The 22,789-nt window shown below is 39.3% G+C and overlaps 1 protein-coding gene across 3 annotated transcripts in view; it reads left to right on the plus strand.

Moving 5' to 3' along the window:
* Positions 1 to 22,789, plus strand: part of OCA2 (OCA2 melanosomal transmembrane protein) — a 481,635-nt gene that overhangs the window by 174,845 nt on the left and 284,001 nt on the right. For all 3 annotated transcript variants that reach the window (XM_032843099.1, XM_032843101.1, XM_032843102.1), the window contains 4 exons: positions 5,854 to 5,986; positions 16,723 to 16,870; positions 18,955 to 19,012; positions 21,669 to 21,777. In XM_032843099.1, the coding sequence (XP_032698990.1) occupies positions 5,854 to 5,986; positions 16,723 to 16,870; positions 18,955 to 19,012; positions 21,669 to 21,777 (448 nt within the window). The remainder of the gene's footprint in view (positions 1 to 5,853; positions 5,987 to 16,722; positions 16,871 to 18,954; positions 19,013 to 21,668; positions 21,778 to 22,789) is intronic.

Below are 22,789 nucleotides of genomic sequence, written 5' to 3' on the forward strand. Positions count from 1 at the left end.
GCTAAAATGCTGCTTTGGTGAATTCTACAAATATTTAAGGAAGAAATAATGCTATAATACCAATTCTACATAAAGTTTACAGCAAACTGAAGACAAGAGAATACTTTCCAACTCATTCTCTGTGGCTCTGATACCTAAACTGGACAAAACCAGTATAAGAAAACTATTAATAAGTGTTTCTTATGAGCATAGATTTTTAATTTTTAAAAGTAAATTTTTAAAAATTACCATATCCAAATTAGTAATATATAAAATGGATAATACATCATAACCAAGTAGAATTTATAGTATTTGAAAAGCCAATCAATGCAATTTACTAACAAACTAAATGAGAAAATTCATGTGATCATCTTAACATATGCAGAAAAATAACTGGCAAATTCGAACATCCCTTACTGATTGAATCTCTCAATAAACTAGAAAAATAAGAGGACTTCATCAGCCTAAAAGGGAGCATCCAGGAAAACATTACAGCCCATACCACACTTAACTCTGAAAATTGAATGCCTTCTTCTTTAGATCAGAAATAAGACAAAGATATCTGTTCTCACCCCTTCAGTGTATCATTTTACTGTAGGCTCTAGTGGATACAATAAGACAAGAAAAGAAACATAAGGCATCCATACCAGAAAGGAAGATTTAAAAAAAATAAGAGTGAAGTAAAACCTGCACTCTAAAAAATTAAAACATTATACAAATGTAAAATGGTGCTATTATTAAATATTTTTGGCTAATGCTGATAATAATTTGCAACAACCAGATCACTTATATTTTCAGTCCTAGTCATTTTTGTTAGGATTGTAGAGGCACAGATGTAAAAATATTGACAAATTGTAGCTATTTCTCAGAATCATATTTTTCAAAAGCAGCTATTTCTGGAAGAAATGTAGAAAATGATTAATCTGTAATCTAAAAATGCATTTTTCCCTAAAAATAGGAAAGTATTTTTTGGGTATGTAATCAATAAATTCTGGCTAAAATAAAAAAGAAGAAAGGAAGATTTAATAGTCTTTATTGCAGATGACATGACTATCTGTGTAGATAGTCTGTAGGAATCTGCAACATAGCTTCAAGAAATAATAAGTAAATTTGGCAAGTGTGCAATACAATATCTATATAGAAAAATTAATGGTTTTCTATATTCTAGCAATAAACAATTGAATATTAGTATCAATATATGAACTACTTTAGGGTAAATCTGACCAAACATATGTGAGACCTGTATACTCAAAACTACAAAGTATTACAGAGTAATTAAAGAAGATTTAATTAAATGGAAAGGGATACATTACTCATGGATCAGAAGACCCGATATTGTTAATATATCAATTCTTTCCAGATTGAACCACAGATTTTTGCAATCCCTGTCCAAACTGTAGCAGGGTTGTTGTTTTGGTAGAAATTGACAAACCAATTCTAAAATTTATGTGGGAATCTGAAGTGTTCAGGATGACAAAAATACCTCTTAATGGGAAGAACAAAATGGGAGGGCTAGAACTACCTAATTCCAAGACTTACTATAAAGCCACAATAGCCAAGACATCATGGTATTGGCATCATTACAGGTAAATAGGTAAATAGATAAAAAGTAGAGAGTCTGGGCACCTGGGTGGTTCAGTCATTTAAGTGTCTGCCTTCAGTTCAGATTATGATCCCAGGGTTCTGAGACTGAGTCCCACATCTGGCTCCCTGCTCAGTGGGGAGTCTGCTTCTCGCTCTGCCCCACCCTTGCCTGTGATCTCTCTCTTTCTCTCAAATAAATAAATAAGAATAAAATCTTTAAAAAAATGTTAAAAAAAAAGCAGAGAGTCTGGATACAGACCCCCACATCGATGAATAACTGATTTTGACAAAAGTGGAAAGTCAATTCATTGAAGAAAGGATTGTTTTTTTTTTTTTACAAGTAGTTCTGGAACAAATGGCATAGGATGTTGTAGGACATCCACACTTCCCACTTTACCCCAAAATTAACTCAAAAGCAGATTACATATACAAATGTAAACCCTAAAACCTTAAAAGTTCAAATAGAAAACAATCTGTAATAGAATAGCTATAGAAATCGTTCAAGTGAGAACATGGCTACTGTATTTCATTAGACTGTTTCTAGAACTCAGTTTTCAGTGTCTGTTGTCTCTTCTTTTTTTCTTCTTCTCATGACAACATATTAATGAGTTAATGCAACAGCTTAGCTGACTCTGGCCAGCATTGCATTTACATTAATATAAAATCCTGAGCATGAAGTCTTTCTTGGACATAAACTGAGTCAATTCTGCAACATTATAAGCCCTTTTTGAGTCCTAGGTCTGAATGCTTTGAACTGAACAGTAGAATGTGACCCAATACAGGCTCTAAGCCCTGGGCCTCTACCAAGTCAGAGAGAAAGCTAAAGGGAAAGAGCAGTCTGTCAGACTATTCCTACATTCCTCCATGACATACTGACATGTTGTTGTAAATATCCAGAATCTAAATACAACAGTAAGGGAGAAAGATGAGGTTTTTAATACACAGGGTGCTTACTCTAGGATCCTCATACAGCTTTGTGCCAAAGTGACATCCTCTGGAGACATGGCCTTAGGGCTCTCCTTGTTTATTATTATTATTATTATTTTATTTATTTATTTATTTTTTTTTTGGGGGGGGGCTCTCCTTGTTTTATTGAAGATGGAGTTTCCTGTCTTCCACTTAATGACTTTTCTTGAATTTTGGGTTTAAACTGTATCTCATAGAAAATGTATCTAATGAATGTACTTTTGTGTATAACCAAGAGTGGTTTTAATTTATTTTATAGTAGCTTAGAGAAAAGAGAATGTTTATTTGTATAGAGAACACAAATGAACTAATAGTTTCAGGGATAGTGTCTTCATCAGAGATTAATTTATAAAGCCTCATTATCAATGCCAGTACAGCCATACATTTTTGGGTATATACAACTTACTGTTGTTACATATCCATGAACTAGAAAAAGAAAAGATTATAAAATTAAAATTAATTGTGAAATTAATTTTTAAAATATTTATGAAGGAAGTTAATACTCAATATGTGAGTACTTTAGGGGAATAATAAAATAAAACAGTACTGGACTTTGGAACAGTAAGGAAGTCATGTGAGAAAATTCTTCCACATTTTCTGAGAATTAGGAAGAAGTTATAGCAAGTTATGAGGAAACTTCTTTCACCATACCCTTTCCACACCCTTGTCACTCTTCCCATATTTCTTGGAATGGCTCTCTGTTGGTGGGATTTCCAGTACTGCACAGATAGGTAGAGAAGACTTACAGAGTCCTCCTACACTTTAGGATTCCATGAGCAACAGTATTGTCCTTTCTTCTGACAATAGGCTGATAGGGATATAATCCTCCTTCACTGGTTACGTTTATTCCTTTATGCCTGTTCTATGGAGACTCACCAGTGGTGAACATGGTTATTTTTTTCAGAGGGGGGAGGGGCAGAGGGAGAGGAAGAGAGAGAATCTTAAGCAGGCTCCATGCCCAGTGTGGAGCCCACATGAGGCTCAATATCATGACCCTGAAATCATGACTTGAGCTGAAATCAAAAGTTGGACACTTAACTGACTAAGCTACCCAGGTGCTCCTTAACGATCTTTTAAGTAACAGTTGAAAAATGTGTCTAGGGGGAGCCGTGTCCCTGGTGCTTCTGAATGACATCTCACAGGTCAGAAGAAGGCTTCCTCCATGGTGTCACAGAGATGTGTACACTGCGATGTTTCTCTGAGCTTTCCCGCCATGCTTCTTTTGGTGCTCTTCCACCACTGATTTCTTCCACTCCATCAACTGACAACTTAGATGGTGTCGCTCTCAGCTGCTTCATGCTCTGTCTTTCTGGTCACTTCTTCTCTGTCTTCTTTGTGGGTTTTCTGCTTCCACATGGCTCTTCAATTTCTGTGGGCCTTGGGGTTCTGATTTTTTGATCATCTTTCCTCTTCGGTCAGCATTCTGTAGCAGAGCTCATGCCCCCATGGCCTGCTCTGTTTTCTGTGTACTGGGATCACCCACTTCTGCATGTCTGCAGAACTTGGAAAGTTCTTACTTCCCTCAGATCCATGTATGTCATGACTTCTCCTCTATATACTCAATGCATTCTCCACATGCAGCATGTCCCACACCAGATCCTTCCCGTTATCACACCCATTCTTACAGCGCTGGGGGTCTTTTCCTTGTTGAGTCTCCACAGATGATTCTATCTTCAGATTACACCATGATATTTACTAAGACAGTCAGCAGATTCAGCTAAGTCCTACAACTCAGTTGATTGTTTTGACTTGTCCCAGAGTTAGCCTGAAAGCCTCCTCCCTAGAAGATGATATTGGTGGGCCAAAATTTACTGAGCTGGATAACCCTTGAATATATGTAGTGTATGAGACTGTGGATGTTCTAATCTGATTCTGGGGGAGATCCTCTGTTCAGAGTTTTACATGTCTCAAATTTTGACCACCTCCAGTGTAGAATGAGGACTTTGTGGAAAACTAAGAAGAAAGTAGCTGAGTGGAGGCAAAACCAAAACAGTACAAAAAAGACTGAAAGGGACAAAATAGAACCAGTACCTTGCAAGAAAGGGCTGTGTTTAAGCATTGTACTGATGCAATTATAATAGTGGTTGGGTTTGTTACCAAGGACATTAAAGAGAAGAGTGTAGGAAATTACAGAGGTGTGTAAAGCAGCAGGGAAGCCCAGATACATGCACCTAATAAGCTTAGTGAAAATATTTACATTCCATGATATATTGCATCACCTGTATTATTTCTTAAAATTTTTCAGCAGGGATTGTCCTCCTCTGCATTGTTCTCACTTGATAAGTCCACCCATTACAACTTGAGTAGCAACCAAACACTTTCACTCAAGGCTGTGTTATTTTGTTGTGGCGCCCCTTCCAGGAACTCCTTCCTTTTCTTTCTTTAATTTACCCCTCCCTTTTTTCCCCCAGTTGTCCCATCATTTCTAATTGGACAGAAATTTATAACTAGCATGTGCAAAAAAGGATCCAGAGCTCAGGATACAAGCATCTCTGTCTCGCACCTTCCTTCAAAAAATATTAATTACATTCAGGGATCATCTGTATATATCTGCTGAAGGTATAAGCACAGGGTAAAAGACAGAAAAAAACAGCCAGTGATGTTGCTAACTTATTCCCTGACAGATTAACCTAGTGGGGGATTTTACCCCGAAAAATCCTCAGTAGCTGACCATGGCAAATAGATCTGCAGAGAGAGAAAGGAAGTCTGAGGAGAGGGAGAAGTTCCTGTCTGGACCCATTATGGCCAGTTGGGATGCTCTGGGCCACCTCAGTCCTGTTGGCCATTGGCTGCCCTGAAGAGGCAACCCTGAAGAGGGCTGTGCTCTCCAGCCAAGGATGTTCTTTCACTAAAACTTAGCAGGGACTTAAACCAAATATTTAAAAAACCCAACTTGCCTTGAATTGGACAAATATTGCCATATAGTTTTATGTTTTGCCCCCATCTGTCTCTTTTCATCCTGGGAGATTGTGTCAGTCCAGTGGTGAATGTAGACCCAGTTAACATTGAGATTGTCTGTGATAACTTGTTTTTGTTTTCTCCTAAGGTTTCTTGCTATTCAGGTAAGGATTGGTTTATTGACATGAAGGAAACAAGCTTTAAAAATTTTCAAAGTTGTAGAGAAGAACACCTGTTCTGTGGGTTTTGTGTTGGGCCCTGTGACCCGTGAATTAACATCCATCACCCTGATGTGCCTGCCCCTGCTGGCTCTCAGTGCTTAGCACTCCCCAGATCCATCATTTGGGGAGCAGTCTTGAATTGGGAGCTATGCCTGTGCAGTGGAAAATCCCTTCTGTCAATTCATCTCCCCTTTCCTATTTCCAGGGCCTGGACTTTGCAGGATTTACTGCACACATGTTTGTTGGGATTTGCATCATTCTCCTGTTCTCCTTTCCACTCTTCAGACTGCTTTTCTGGAACAAAAAGCTTTATAACAAGGAACCCAGTGAAATTGTTGGTGAGTATAAGCACCTCCTCATATAGCCTCAGAGTGTACTATCATAATATTATTTTCCAGAGGAAGTTGCCACAAAAATGCAGAAGGTTTCTTACATGTAGAACATGAGGGAAGTGTCAGTCATTGGGATGCTGCATGCTTAGTATGTTCCTGGCTGCCTCCTGGTATGCTCTGTGCTTTCAGGGGCTTTAAATTCATGGGCCTTTCCTATTTTCTTCAGGGTGAAATGTGGGAAGCAGTGGCCACTGTATATAGTTTGCATGTCATGACATCATTAAATCATGTATGTGCAACACAAGTAGTATGGCATGGAGACTGTAGTGTTCAAACCTGTCATACTTTGAGTTTAAAGGTGATTACATGATCCCAGGGTTCTGGGATCAAGTCCCACATCGGGCTCTCTGCTCAGCAGGGAGCCTGCTTTCCTTCCTCTTTCTCTGCCTGCCTCTCTGCCTACTTGTGATCTGTCAAATAAATAAATAAAATCTTTAAAAAAAAATAGTAACATAACCCAGCACAGAGGATACTTTACCTTGTCAATCAAGAGTGTATTGATGAGTTACCAGCCAGCAGGAAGATGGCTCATGATCACCTTACGGCTTTGTATTTTCCTTACTTAAAAATTTTAGTAAATGTTTTAGTTACTGATCAGGATATATTAGAAGCAATAATTTATTTGGGAAACAGCCAGACTCTCCTCAGCCAAACTCTGTAGAGGATGTTGTGCAGGTTGCCTGGGTAACAGAGCATATCTGGGTGACAGGAGCACAGTGTCAAAGGTACATTTGTTTCTTTGTGGTTTCAGAGCTCATAGATTGTATATTTACCTGCCTCATTCTGTTATTCCTCTGTCCTTGTGTTGTACAGGACTTAAATTTTTCTTTATATTTAGTAAGATAAACAAATGTCATTTCTGTATGAAAAGCTGAAGATCTAAGTATATTCTTATCAGTCCTCCTGCTCATCAGATGGTGACTGTACAAAGCAGATTGGCCTTTCTTTCATGTGTGATTTTTGTATTTGAAACTTGACCATTTTTGTTCTAGTTTGGAAAACATTGTCTTCCTCTCATATATACCCTCTCAAGAGTCATCTATGTAAAACAAGCTTGTTTGTAGTAAGATTTAATCACCCAGATCTTCTAGAGAAATGAAATGATAAGCAGAAATTTCTATTTTAGGCAATACTTATTAACGACATGCACAAGACATTGGAGTGTCCTTGTGAATGTAAAAATGGTACTTTAAATATGATCAAACAATAAGGAATTTCTGGGTGGCCTCTCAGCCTAGCCCCAAGTGAAGGTGATGTAAGTGCAGGACAAGTGGGCACACTCCCTATGCTTTGGCTGCTTATGGCACAGTAGGACTTACGGTATGGGCCCCACCTGATAGGACTTGAGTGTAGGGGATAAGCCCAGGGTGGGGGACTGGAGGGAAGAGGGGGTGCAGGCACAAGTTTTGGGGGCCAAATAGAAAAGTGGTTTTGGTTGCAAGATTGTTATAACTTCATGCTGATGTAGCATAGTTTACTTCTTTTGGATGAAGACTGTATTTTCTTGATAGCATTGATAATTCATCTCTGGCAGTCTACAGAACAGGCTATGTGCCTTTCTTGAGAAAAAAGAGTCCCAGACGCTGCTGTCTTACAGCTTTATAATGGGGAAAGTAACTACACATGATCCCATTACTTCCCTGTTTTGAAGAAAAATTTAATCAAAATTCACTTTTTAAAATGCCTTGATCCACTTTTGCCATTGACTGATGTATTAGTTTTCCAGGACTGCTGTGACAGAGTACCACAGACTGAGTGGCTTAAACAACAGATGGCTTATTTCTACAGATGCTAAGAGGACTTAATAAGCCAGAACAGATGGCTTATTTCCTCACAGTTCTGGAGGCTGGAAGTCCAAAATCAAAGGGCCTGTAAGTTGGTTGGGTCTGAGGTAGGATATGTTCCAGGCCTGTCTCCTTGGCTTTTAGATGGTCATATTCACGTTTAAATGGATTTTTCCATTTGTGTCTATGTCCACAATTCCCCCATTTATAAGGACACCAGTCATCTTGGATTTGTTTTCTGATGGAAAGGATTCAGATTGGAGAACTAAGGAAATTGATCACAATGGATGATTGTGTGGGCATAGCTGTACTTCAGTTGAGAGTTAGAAAGTTATCTTGTCCAGTTATGCCAGGTTCTACCTAACTGCCCCGGTGATCAGAATTACCTGAGAACAATTGTTGTAGGTTTAGGTTATCAGCCCACCCCCAGAAATTCTGTGCTGTTAATAAGCTCTTCTGGATAATGCTATCTTGACATGAATTTGGGATACACAGATTTAGAAGTATATGAAACAAATCTGTATAATCAACTCCTCCACTCTTCCTGAGTAAGGAGCTGAAAAAAGCTTTGAGGGAAGTGGGAGGAGATGGCTGGGATCTTCATGATGCTGAAACCCTATGGCAATGCCAAGACAAGTTATGAGTCAGCACAGAGTGACACAGAGTGTCAGGGCAATTGCTGTGGGCCACCATGGGTCATAGGGCTCTCCAGTTTGAGAATGCTTATTATAAGTACAAATTCTCAAGCCCTATCCTAGAGATTTGGTTTTAGTAGGTCTATAGTGGCATCCAGAGCATCTGTATGAACAGGCTTGGCTATGTTGCAGTAAAAAAGTAACGCTGCCTTATTCTTTTCCCATCTTTGGCTTCATTCCCACCATGCACTGGCATTATCATTTCTCAGAGCCTTGAGATGTTGGTCATCGAAGCAGAGAGAACCACTTGTTCCACCCCATTATTGACTGACACATGATGACTCTGTAGCTTGTCATCCTGATTGTCACTAGGCTCCACTGGTCACAGGATGAGTCAGACTAACAAGTGCCCAGATTGGAAAAGAAAACGACTTATTTGGTAAAAAGCACAAATAACTACCAAAGTCTGCCCTCCTCACCAGATATCAGCTCAAGCTGCTTCTTGTTAATATTTTGTATAGAATTTTTGTGTCTGTGTACATTAGGGATACCTGTGTAGAATTTACTTTCTCATAATGGCTTTTTTGCTGTCCTCATAGAAGCACACCCCTCTCTTCAATTTTTTTGAACGAGATGGTGTAGAATTGCTAGTACTGTCTCCTTAAATATTTGCTAAGACATTTGCACACTTGTGTGTGTGTGTGTGCATGTGTGCATGTGCATGGAGATTTAATTACAAATTCAAAATCCTTCATAGACATAGACACAGACCTGGCTGTTATTGTTATCTATTTCTTCTTGAGTGATAATGATAGTTTATATATTTCAAGGAATGTATTTATTTATTTATTTATTTATTTTTGCTGTTTTTTTTTTTTTTAAATTTCTTTTCAGCGTGAAGGGAATTTATTTATTATATTTCAGTTGTCGAAAGAATTATTCTGAAGTTCATAATATTCTTTCATTATCCTATTAATGGATTTTTGATAATGTAATTCCTGATATTTATAATTTGTGTCTTTGCTTTTTTCTGATTGGTCTGGTTATAGTTTTATTAATTTTATTGATATCAAGAAACCAGCTTCTGATTATATAGATTTTTCTCTATAGTTTTTTCTCTTTTAATGATTTCTACTCTGATATTTATTTTCTTTGGCTTACATTGGGTTGATTTATTCTTCTTTTGTGAGTTTCTTTTTTTTTAAGATTTTTATTCATTTATTTATTTGACAGAGAGAGATCACAAGTAGGCAGAGAGGCACGCAGAGAGAGAGGGGGAAGGCAGGCTCCCTGCTGAGGAGAGAACCCGATGCGGGGCTCCATCCCAGGACCCTGGGATCATGACCTCAGCTGAAGGCAAAAGCTTAACCCACTGAGCCACCCAGGTGCCCCCTTTTGCGAGTTTCTTAAAGTAGAAGCTAAGGTTACTGATTTTATATATGCCTTCTTTTCTAACACAGGTGTTCAGTGTTCTGAATTTCTGTCCAATTAATACTTTAGTGACCTGCCACAAATTTTCATATGTTTTATTTAATTTCCATACAGTTTAAATTACTTTCTAATTTCCCATTGATTTCTTTGATCCTTGGATGTTTTACATGTAAATAATTTACCAAATAGAGATTTTGCAGTTACCTGTATCAGAGAATACCCTTGATAAAACTTGAATCCTTTTAAAGTTTTTAATACTATTTTTTAGCTAGAATGTCTAGTATTATAAATGTTCCATGTGCACCAGAACAGAATATGTACTCTGCTCTGTTGGGTGGAGCTTTTTCAGTATAGTCAGTTAGGTCAAGTTGGTTGATAACATTATTCAAGTCTTCTGTATTTGATTTTCTGTCCACTTGTTCTATCAATTATTAAAGGATAGAAATAGAAATCTCTAATTATCATTGTGGGTTTGTCTCTTTTTTTTGCAGTTATGTGATTTTTTGCTTTATATATTTCAAAATTCTGTTACTAGGATATGTAAATATTTAAAGTTTTTATTTCCTCTTGAAGAATTAACACCATATAAATCATTGTAAAATGACCTTCCCTATCCATAATCATGTTATTGCTCTGAAATCAATTTTGTTGCTAATATAGCATTTCTAGATTTCTCTTCACTAGTGGTAGTATAGTATATCTTTTCCATCCTTTCACTCTTTTGTTTTTTGTTTCATTTTTAAATTGAAATTCAATTAATTAACATATAATGTATTATTGGTTTCAGAGGTAGAGGTCAGTGATTCATCAGTCTTATAGAATACTCGGTACTCATTACATCACTTGCCCTCCTTAATGTCCATCACCCAGCAACCCCATCCCCCAACCCCCATCCCCTCTAGCAACCCTCAGTTTGTTTCCCATGATCAAAAGTCTCTTATGGTTTGTCTCCCTCCTTGATTTCATCTTGTTTTATTTTTCCTTTCTTCTCCAGTGATCCTCTGTTTTGTTTCTTAAATTCCACACATCAGTGAAATAATATGATAATTGTCTTTTTCTGATTGACTTATTTCACTTAGCATAATATCCTCTAGTTCTATCCACATTGTTGCAAATGGCAAGATTTTATTTTTTTAATGCATGAGTAGTAGTCCACTGTCTATATATACCACTTCTTCTTTATCCATTCATCTGTAAATGGACATCTGTGCTCTTTCTGTAGTTTGGCTATTATGGACATTGCTGCTATAAACATTAGAGTGTATGTGCCTTTTGAGTCACTATGTTGGGCAATTGCTGGGTCACAGGGTAGCTCTATTTTCAACTTTTTGATGAAACTTCATACTGATTTCCAGAGGGGCTGTAACCAGCTTGCATTCCCACCAACAGTGTAAGAGGGTTCCTGTTTCTTCACATCCTTGCCAACATCTGTCTTTTCATGACTTGCTAATTTTAGCCATTCTGACTGATGTGAGGTATAATCTCATTGTGGTCTTGATTTGTATTTCCCTGATTCCAAGTGACGTTGAACATTTTTTCATGTGTCTCTTGACCATTTGTATGTCTTCTTTGGAGAATTGGAGAAATGTGTTCATGTCTTCTGTCCATTTCTTGACTGTATTTTCTGTTTTTCTTTTGGGTGTTGAGTTTGAAAAGTTCTTTACAGATAAATTGGATATCACTGTGTCTTTATATTTAAAGTGCATTTCTTACAAGCTAACATTTGGGTGTTTTTTTTTAATCCAACTTTATAATCTCTGCCCTTTAATTGATATGTTTAGATTATTTATATTTAAGATGATTAATGATATGATTAAATTAAAGTGTATCATCATGTTGTTTTCTATGTGTGCCTTCTCTCCTTTATTGCCTTTTCCCTCACTTTATGCCTTCTTCTGGATTTTTCAATTTTTTTGAGGGAGGCTTGGATGGCTATGTATTTCCCCCTTAGGACCGCCTTTGCTGTATCCCATAGGTTTTGGACCGAAGTGTCTTCATTCTCATTGGTTTCCATGAATTGTTTCAGTTCTTCTTTGATCTCCTGGTTGATCCAAGCATTCTTAAGCAAGGTGATCTTTAGCTTCCAGGTGTTTGAGTTCCTTCTGAACTTTTCCTTGTGATGGAGCTCCAGTTTCAAAGCATTGTGATCTGAGAATATGCAGGGAATCATCTCAGTCTTTTGGTATCGGTTGAGTCCTGATTTGTGACCCAGTATGTGGTCTATTCTTGAGAAGGTTCCATGTGCACTTGAGAAGAATGAGTATTCTGTTGTTTTAGGATGGAATGTTCTGTATATATCGATGAGGTCCATCGGGTCCAATGTGTCATTCAATGCTCTTGTTTCTTTATTGATTTTCTGTTTTGATGATCTGTCTATTTCTGAGAGAGGCGTGTTAAGATCTCCTACTATTAATGTATTCATATCAATATGACTCTTTATCTTGATTAAGTTTTCTTATGTAATTGGCTGCTCCCATGTTGGGGGCATAGATATTTACAATTGTTAGATCATCTTGGTGGATAGTCCTTTTAAGAATGATGTAGCGTCCTTCTGTATCTCTGACTACAGTCTTTAGTTTAAAATCTAATTTATCTGATATGAGAATTGCTACCCCAGCCTTCTTTTGAGGCCCATTGGCATGAAAGATGCTTTCTTTTGAATTAATTTAGTATTTTAAAAATATTCATTTTTTCTTTTCTTCTTTTTTTTTTTTGCTGCTACATTTTTGGCTATAGTTGTGTTTTGTGAGTTTAGTGATAATTATACCACTAACTTCAAGTGATATTGTACTGCTTAACTCAAACTGTAAGAAGTTTAAAATAGTACCCTCCAACCCTGCAATTGCACTACTAGGTATTTACTCCAAATATACAGATGCAGTGAAAGGAAGGGACACGTTCACCCCAACGTTCAAAGCAGCAATGTCTACAATATTGAACCTGTGGAAGGAGCTGAGATGTTCTTCAGCAGATGAATAGATAATGAAGATGTGGTCCAAATATACAATGGAATATTACTCAGACATTAGAAAGGATGAATACCCACCCTTTGCATTGGCATAGATGAAACTGGAGAGGATTACACTAAGTGAAGTAAGTCAAGCAGAGAAAGACAATTATCATAAGGTTTCACTCCTATGTGGAGCATAAGCAATAGCACGCTATTCCATGCTATTGGAGGACTACAAGGGAAGGGAGGGAAAACTGAATGGGAAGAAATCAAAGAGTGAGACAAACCATGAGAGATTCTGGACCCTGGGAAACAAATTGAGAGTTACAGAAGGGAGGGGTGTGAAAGAATGGAGTAGCATTAATGAGAGCTTGTTTTGTGATGAGCACTGGGTGTTAAATGCAACAAATGAATTGTTGAGCCCTATATAAAAAACTAATGATAATAGTATAGGATGGCTAACTGAACATAACTAAAAATTAAGACTAACAAACAAACATAAATAAAAAAATAGTAGAATTCCATTTCTCAACTCCTGGCCTGGGCATCTTCTCCTGAGATTCATCACTTTGAGCTGGATGACCCTCCTCTGGGTTTTCTGGCAGCTACCACCTCATCTGAGAGAGTATATCCCACATGGTAATGTCTTTGCCTGTTTGTACCATGTGTACAGTGATCCCAAGTAATGTTGTAGGAGGTTGATTGAGAAGCTCAGGAAAATAGGGGTTGGAGGTAATATATGAGACATCTGATGATGTCTCCTGGTCAGAAGCCAGTGTGACAAAAGTAAGAGATGATACAGCAGGATCAGATCTCACAATGGTGCTTGCCATTTGAGGATCTTGTCTTCCCTGAAGATCTCTGGCTTTATTCTGCAATCCATGGGGAACCTATGGTTATTTGAAAGAAGGAATCTGTCTGTCTACCTACATTTGTCTATCACAATGGTGCTTGCCATTTGAGGATCTTGTCTTCTCTGAAGATCTTTGGCTTTATTCTGCAGTCCATGGGGGAACCAACGGTTATTTGAAAGAAGGAATCTGTCTATCTACATTTATCTATCACAATGGTGTTTGCCATTTGAGGATCTTGTCTTCCCTGAAGATCTTTGGCTTTATTCTGCAGTCCATGGGGGAACCAACGGTTATTTGAAAGAAGGAATCTGTCTTTCTACCTACATTTATCTATCTTTCTAGGTAGCTCAGCCTTGATAGATTTATCATCCTAGAAGATGGGTAAATAAGAACATAGATAGATAGATTTCTTCTCTGTATATCTACCTATATAATTTTATCTATCTATGACTAACCTTGGGTGGATTGGTAGGAAGTGACTCCAGTCAGAGGTTACTGAGGAGCAATCAGAATCAGTAAGTATGAGGAGATGAGGCCTGGGCAAGCTGGTGTACTGGGATGGGAACAAGTGGACCCTGTGAAAACCATACCAATACATCCTGAACTCCTTTTGTGACCTAGTACTGTCCTGACTCATGTTTACTTATGTTATAGCTTATATCTCTTGATAGCTGGTTGGAAGCTTATCCTGTAACTCATTAATTTTTCTCCTTTAGCATTTAGCATGGTATCTGACAGCTATTATATGACTAGCAATGTTAATGCAGAAATAGTGGAGAGTGGCACTGATAAGACCAAAATGACATTTCAGGCTTATGAACCTGGAAGATAAATGGTGTCATATTAAAATGAAGAAAGTGAGGGGAGAGAGTTTTGTTGGGGCAGGGGAGATGGAATGTCTATCTTTGAATCTAGCAGCACAAGATGCGGGGGACATGGTCTTAGAACTTAGCAGAGGAGACAGGGTGGGGAAATGGCAGAGGTGTGGAGGAAGTTTGGGAACTAACTGAGGAGCACATACACTTGAATAAAATGAGTTCTGGGTGCATGCGGTAAGATTCATTTCCCTGGGCAAAATCTCTCTCTTAACTAAATACCCTGCTAATTGATGATATATTTCATTTCAAAATTAGGAATACAAAAGTGTACAACTTGAGCCTTTAATTCACAGGTTTAGCCAGGAAGAATAGCTCCACCTGTTTGATTTGATGGGTTAGAAGTCAGCTAGGCTCTGTGTATATGTGTGTATGAGGGGGCTGAAGCTATCCCTGGAGAGGGCACCTATGGAAAGGAGCCAGGGGGTACCTGAAAGGGCAGTTTTGCAGATGTGGCAGTCATTCCCAGGCTCTGCTTTTCACACACAGATGGAGAGAGGACTCCCAGCCTGCACCCAGTAGGCCAGCCCCAGAAACTAACCACGCTCTTGTTTAGCTCTTTAAAGCTGATCATCTATTTGGAAGAGTGATCATCACTAGAGTGCCTTGAAAGACTAGCTGGGAAATCTTTGTACTTCATGGCTGGGCTTTGAATGATATCTTCTGTGTAATGTGTTTCAGAGCACTGGAGGAATCACTGGCACTGTGGACTTTCACTGAGGCAGCAATGGCCTTATCTCCCCTTTCCAGTCTCTGTGTGGCATTTTTGTGCTTAGTGTTTCAAGAGGCTAGTTTATTCATTTTTCTCCTCCTCCTGCTCCTTCTTTTAATGCTATCCTAACCTCATAAGTTGTTTAATGAGTCATAAGGCTCTCTGAAAAGAAATTATAATTTGTTTTTCTGAAGAGACTTTTGAATTATACCCAAGTTTTAAATTTCTTTATTTTGCAAGCTACAAAGTATCAATATGTACGGAATGAGAGCACATTACATATCTCAGTACTAACGGGTCTTCCTCTTTGTAAGGCCGATCCTTTGGAGAAAACCATGTGTTAACTGAAATGGTGTTAGTGCTCCTGTCCTTAACCAATTCTCTTGACACACTTTATTTGCAGTCTGTGTCTCTGCCTAGCTTATATACTTTTTTCCCCCAGCGTTTGCAGTAGGTATTTCACCTAGTCTGTGATCAATGCTTGTGTACTGAATAGAAGAGTCTTAAAAGATGGTATTTTCCTAGTCATTGAACCCACAACTACATGCTCCTTCACAGTTTAGATAACTACCCTGCCTTGCCTCTGCTTTGAGCTACTTGTCAAGTGCTCTAGTCCTGCTCAAAAAGGTTCTGTCTTTTAATTTCATCTGGAATTCTTGTGATATGTGGTACAGGGCATTGCACATAAGAAGTGATTCATGAACATACCATGATTCCTTATATTTTTTTGGTGGATATTTTGAGAAATTTGTGTAATAACTTTAACTATAAAATAGAGTTTAAACTTAAATTTTCATAAAAGATTTTGATATTTTAGCAGCCAATGAATTGACAATTCATTTCTCTCTACTCTTCTATACCAGGAGATGTCTGAATTCATTGAAGGGTGACATTTCCCTCATTCTATTAATCTGAGCATTTCATAAGGTTGTCTACATCTTTCCACCTGTGTTCTTTCACAGACACAAACTCAGCTTGGAGGCCTGGTCAGGAGAGAGGCATTTCCTACCTCTGCCTCTTACCAGATGTCCTCCTGCTGAGACTACACTCGTATTTTCAATGTTCACTAGATCTATTTCAACGATTAGGCAATATCTGGATCTTGACTGAGAAACCCAAACTTCTGGCTGCAAAAAATAATTTCCTGGGGAGGGGGAGATGTTCTTGGGGTCTAGCATGGATATATATATATATATTCAGGAATTTATGCCTCACCCAAATCACATTACTTCACATCCATGGTAATTTTTTAATGTGGGCTTTGTTTCCTGGTTCCATTACAATGACATGAATGCTAAGAAGTAACTGCTTTGATTTGGCCCTTGGTATCTGTGCACCATGAGGTGTGTGTTTCTGATCTTGGAAGGTGGGGAGGAGAGTGGAATGTCTGCTGGTGTCTGAGGCTGTGGGAGACTCAAGCCTCAGGTTTCCTTTCCTGCAGAACTGAAGCACGAGATCCACGTCTGGCGCCTGACCGCACAGCGCATTAGCCCAGCCAGTCGAGAGGAGACAGCGGTTCGGGGCCTGCTCCTGGGAAAGGTGCAGGCATTGGAGCACCTGCTGGCCCGAAGGCTGCACACCTTCCACAGGTACCAAGCGAGAGCCCTGCTCAGGCTACTTTTGGTTTACAGTAGTGGTTCTCATCTTTACCAGTTGTGCTCAGTTGTCGGAGTGTATCAACAACCTATTTACTACTACCCCTGTGGTGTCCAAATGTCAGAGTATACTGTTCAAGTAAGTTAAAATTATGGGTCTTCAGAATACTTCATGGTACTCTAAAACTGTAACTCTATCTTCATGCCATGAGCAGGTTTGGAGCACCATACAATGTGTAGTAATTCTCTTGTGGCACATTATTTTATCTAACCCCTGCTTGGATCTCTGGAATGTGTGCTGGTCCTAGCCCCAGTTTAAGGATGAGAAAACTGAGGCTCAGAGAATTTCACCAATTTGTCCAGGATTCTACAGCAGGGAAAGAATGACACCAGGGACTGAATCCACACTCAACTACTACCTGTCACACTTCCACACATAACACGTTCCATAACAAGAATCAAAAACAAACAAACAAAAAGGATAAAAAACAATATAACAAAGGAATCTAACAAAGTACTCTCCCAGTAGTTGATTTTCAGGGATCTCAAAGAATACCTAAGTCTTTATCAATTCATTTCCTGTCATTTGCTTTTAATCAAAGCTGAGATGTAAAAGATAGCAATGGAGTGGTGAGTTTGTCCACCCCTTAGGGATATTGAAGCTTTACTGCCATGGAGCTGGGAACTGGGTGGAAAGGAGAAATCTGTCAAGGCAAGGGAAATGTGAGTCCTTGTGAATGTAGTGTATGTTGTAGTTTGCTGAAACCAGCCCTGAGTTCTCAGGGTGAAGACCAGCAATGACCCTAGAGGGCCATCCAGTATTGCAATCTTGCAGCCCGTTCTGTTAGTGTGGGAAAAGGCCACAGGGGAGCCCATGGAGACCCATTCTTTCCAATGAGGCAGCCCAGGGTGAAGTGCTATCTCAGTTCCATTGCAGCCCAGTACCCACCTCCACAAGGTGGTGCTGAGAAAGCAGGTCCTGAGGCTTCAGAGCGGCCCAGAATTGCAGGGTGGGTCCCAGCTTCAATAACAGGCATGAATCTCAAAAGGAGAAACTTTGTAAATTAAAGATGCAGGAGTAAATTTCCCTAAATGTATTTAATCCATGGACCTTCAAGCTTCAGCATCCTTCCTCTGCTGTGGGGTGTTAAAGATACTCAGTGCATCTCAGGGTTACACATGTGAAGAACCATGGGGGCCCAGAGGCTCATCAAGCTTCTATCATATCATCCTGTGTTGATTACAGATAGCAAAACTGAGGCCTAGAGAGGGTGGTGGCTTTGCAAGGCCACACAGTCACTGAGGAGAAGATTAGAATGAGGGTGCTGTAAGGGAAGTGTTGGCTCTGCAGGCCTTGTTTTTACATATTCTTTTAAAAAAATGTCCTCAGGGGCATATATTGCATGGAGCACTGGGTGTGGTGCATAATCAATGAATCTTGGAACACTGAAGAAATAACATAAAAAAAAATGTCCTCAGGATTTATCTAGGTCTGCTGTGATTTCCTTTAGGGTATGTTCTCACTGTGTGATCAGCCTCCTTTGATACTTATGACACACAAGTGTTCATTAAAACTGAATTCTCCACTGTTCTAATTGATGAAAGTCAACACCAAAACAAGTGGCATTTCTTTTACTATATTTTCTGTTAGTAGTTTAGTTGTAAATATAACATAACCTCATTTGAAAAAAAGTGTAGAAAAGTAGAAAGTGAAAAGAGCTAAAAGTAGCTTACTGTCATTCCCCTTTTTCACATTTTGGTCAGCGTTCTTCTGATGTTCTCCATGCTCAGGCTCACATGTACACATGCTTGCACACACCTAATCGACATTCCATTCATTTCCTATGTCACTTTTCTTTGGAAATATAGATGATGCATTTTTCCCCATCCATAAACCCAGCTCCACCAGTTACCCTACGTGACTAGATGTGAACCATTATGTGGCTACATTAGGCATCGCTTAGTGGATGGTATCCAGGCCAGAGGTCCATACTAGATATGCTGCTGACTGCTGCCCCGCTGATCTCACTGCTCAATATCACCAGGAAAATAATGAGTCTGCCTTTTTCCTCCTTTAGACAAATATCACAGGAAGATAAAAATTGGGAGACCAATATCCAGGAACTACAAAAAAAGGTATTGTGCTTTCTTCTCTCAGGGACTTCTGATTCACCTCTAGCTTCACATAGAGTTAAAACTGAAAGTGATTTCTCCTTTTATTCCTGTAGTTGTACACAAGACATAAGTTATTTCTAGGAGTTAATAGGGAAAATCATTTTCCTGACATGGTAGGCTTATTTTGCCCAGATGTCGAAAAGTTAACATTGTTTATACTTCCTTTGAGATAGGGTGGCCCTTTCTATGGTTAATGTAGCTGCAGAGAAAGTTGGCTGGGTGCCTCTGGCTCTTGCAGTTCTTCTCGATCTTAAAAGGGAAATCTTGAGGTTCCCATTGTGTAGATAAGGAGGTGGAGGCAGAGACAGGTAAGGAATGCTGTGTGAGATGGAGAAGCGTTAGGGACAGGGATGGAGTGTGTGTGTCCGTCCTGTCATATCGCTCTCATTTCTGGTGGGCACACATAGTGCCCCTTACCTAGCCTAGAGAACTCTGCTCCAGATCTGCTGGGAGACATTTGTATCTTTGTGAACTTTCAAATCCAGGTAGCTTCTTTCCTGAGAGGGAGGGGGAATGCCAACTTTCTAATTATGATAAGAACATTTTGTCTCTTTCTAAAGGAATTTTAGACATCGGGGTCCTGGTAGGTAATGTGTCTCTTCCCAATCTCTGTCCCCTTGAAATGGTTAGGGTTAGGAGAAAAGGGTGTGGCTCTGACACTTTTATGGGCCCCAGGTTTATGCAGACCCTGACTGCTTTGCTAGACCATGTAATGCTGTCTGTGAGTTAGGGAAGAGATTGTGTACCTCTCTGTGTACCTGGTGAATGAGGATTGAGGAGGGATGGAAGGGACATGCAAGGAGTTTGTATTGAATCTAGGAGTTCTTAACTGTGATAGCTCCAGATAGCCAAAGGAGAAAATTTGATAGACACCTGAAATAACAGATAAGTACAAACTTTGGATCATCTCTACTTGTAACAGCCAAGTGATGCTGGAATGTTTTTTGACCTACCTGCTCCCTCCATTTCCAATTCCGTAACTGCCAATGGTCATACCCATTTTCTATGATTAACATGGCTGCACACAAGGTTTGTAGTGTCCCTCCTCACAACTGGTAGATGCCATGCCCTTTTCCTCAAAATTCACCATCACAGACTCAGCTAGCAAAACTGGCCTTCCTTAGGGGTGTGAAGGGGAAGATGAGTTGGCTTGTGGCTAGTTGAGCCACAAGTTTTGGCAGTAGGTGAGAAAGGAAACATATGCTCAGGAGGTAGCCCATGTAATCTGTGAATAGAGGGTCAGGGCCTGCAGCCAGATCCAGTGCAACAGGGAGGAATATACTTGTGGTTTTCATGACAGCAGCTCTAATTGCATGACCAAAGAAATCCAGAGAGAAAATCTATACCTATATGCAGATCTCTCTTATCTCTATATCTATACCTGTACCATCTATCTCTACCTCTGTCTCTAACTATCTAGTATCTATCTCTGTCTCTATATCCATACTTATGTCCATATCTATACTTTATTTAATAGACAGAAAGACAGATATGCTGGTGGGACCACACTTAAGAGAGTACATGACACCATTGTCAGTTCACATGTGGAGCATGATTCACACGAGGGCCTGGTTGGGTGGGGTAGGACAACTCAGTGCCCATCTGCACAGGTTTTGTGGGAACTTGCTCTGTTACCCAGCTCCACATGGCAGTGATCTAGAGCACAGCACCCTCTGGGGATCTTGCCCATCTTGCCATGTGGTCCAAGCCCACTGGAAGGTCTGTACTTCTTAGTTAATGAAGGTACTATAGAACCTTCTGTCACCACCCCTCACCCCTGAAAAGGTGTCAGGCTCCCACAGATGTTATCTTGGTGATTAGGGCACTTCCAAGTGCCTTCCAGGGTCCCTGTGAACATGAAAGGATATAGTAAGAATGTTCAGCAGGGGTCATGTTATTGCAAGAACATGTTAATCTCAGTGCTACCATGAGCAGGAATTTGTGTAGTAGGAGGAAAGTTGAATTAAAAGGATTTGAGCATGTAATACCTGTGGAAATGCATGGTCAGCACCCTGGAAGTTACATGTTGTTTCTCCAGTGATTTTGCCAACATCTCACCTAATGCTCATGGTGGACTGGGAGCATTTTCTGCATCATATTGAGAATATATTTAATCAAGGATTTTATAAAAGGATTATGCCATATATATATATATGTATATATATATACATATATATATGTATATATATACATATATATATAGCTTTTATTCACTTATGTGAGAGAGAGCAAGAGAGAGAGCAAGCATGAGCAGGGAGAAGGGGCAGAGGGAGAGGGAGATGCAGACTCCCCACTGAGCAAGGAGTCCAATGCGGGGTTTGATCCTAGGACCCTGAGTGAAGACAGACCTTAATGGACTGAACCATACAGGCACCTTATGTACTATATTTTAAATTTATTGTGTTTATTTTTTACAAAGATTTTGAATGCTATAATCCCAAATCTGTACAATCTTCCTTATAATGCATTACCTTACAATCTTTCAATTTCAAGATGTTATATTTTTCATCTTAAGAAGAAATTTGTAGTGATCTGAGTCACGTAGGATGATGGACACATTGCAGGAAGCAGAAGATAGTAAAACCCAGTAAATAAGTTCTGTTTTCCTCTCTCACAGCACAGGATATCAGACAAGATTCTGCTCACCAAATGCCTGATGGTGTTGGGATTTGTTATCTTCATGTTCTTTCTCAATTCGTTTGTCTCTGGTGTTCATCTTGATCTTGGTGAGTCTAATTTTTTGTTACATTTTGCTGATAGGCTCTGCATGCTATCAAAGTTTGCAAGGGGAGATTTCAAAGCTTGTTCCTAAACGTTGGTGAGGAGGGCTGATGTGGAGTGTGGCCAGCCTTTGATGGAAAGAAGGAAACCTTTATTTACTACCTCTCTTTTTGTTTTCTGGAAGAGAGAGAGAGGGGAAAAGAGAGGGAGAAAGGGAGAGAGAGGTGCATTTCCAGCTCTTAGTGTCTCAGTGCATGGTCCTCAGCCCCTCCAGGGTTTAATGTTAGAAGAAATATAGAGTAGTTATCATAATCTCTCTCAAATTTGATAACCAGATCTTTAAAATGTTGCTTAAGAAGAACCCCCAGAAAAAACAGGAGGTCCCATCAGCAAGGCCACAATCTTGCAGTTTGTGCAACTTGACATGAGGATTAAATGAGGAACTGAAAAGGCCAGAGTAGTGTAAGAGATCTACAAAACTCATTTCCCCTATGGTGCATCCATTTTCCCCACAGAGAAGAACCCTTCCTCCTGCCCTCTCCCATAGGTTTCCCTTCTCTTACTTTCTCGTTGCTATGGCTCTCACTTTCTACTTTCTCAAGCCCTTTGTTGAGGTTGCATAGCTTGTTCCCATTTGAGATATGCCCGTCTTGCAGATTGAGCTCACCACATATCTTGTTAACTCTGCCATCTTTCCACTCTTCATCAGTATTTTCCACATTCCTTGGGTTTTTTCTTACTGATTTAACCATTATTCTATTGTTGTTATTACTTAAAACAAAACAAAACCCAAACCACTTCCAAAATGAACCTCACATGAATGTATAGATTTATGAGAAAGATAAATTTAAAATCCTTTCCAGGAATATTTTCTTTATAACCAAAAGCTTCATTGTTTTCCTTCAAAAGGAAGCTCTGGTAAGATAATTTGGGTTGCCGGGTGGCTCATTGGGTTAAGCCTCTGCCTTCTGCTCAGGTCATGATCTCAGGGTCCTGGGATCAAGCCCCACATTGGGC

Source organism: Lontra canadensis, unplaced genomic scaffold (genome assembly GCF_010015895.1).
Source record: "Lontra canadensis isolate GAN:19392208 unplaced genomic scaffold, GSC_riverotter_1.0 scaffold135, whole genome shotgun sequence".
Lineage (NCBI taxonomy): Eukaryota > Metazoa > Chordata > Mammalia > Carnivora > Mustelidae > Lontra > Lontra canadensis.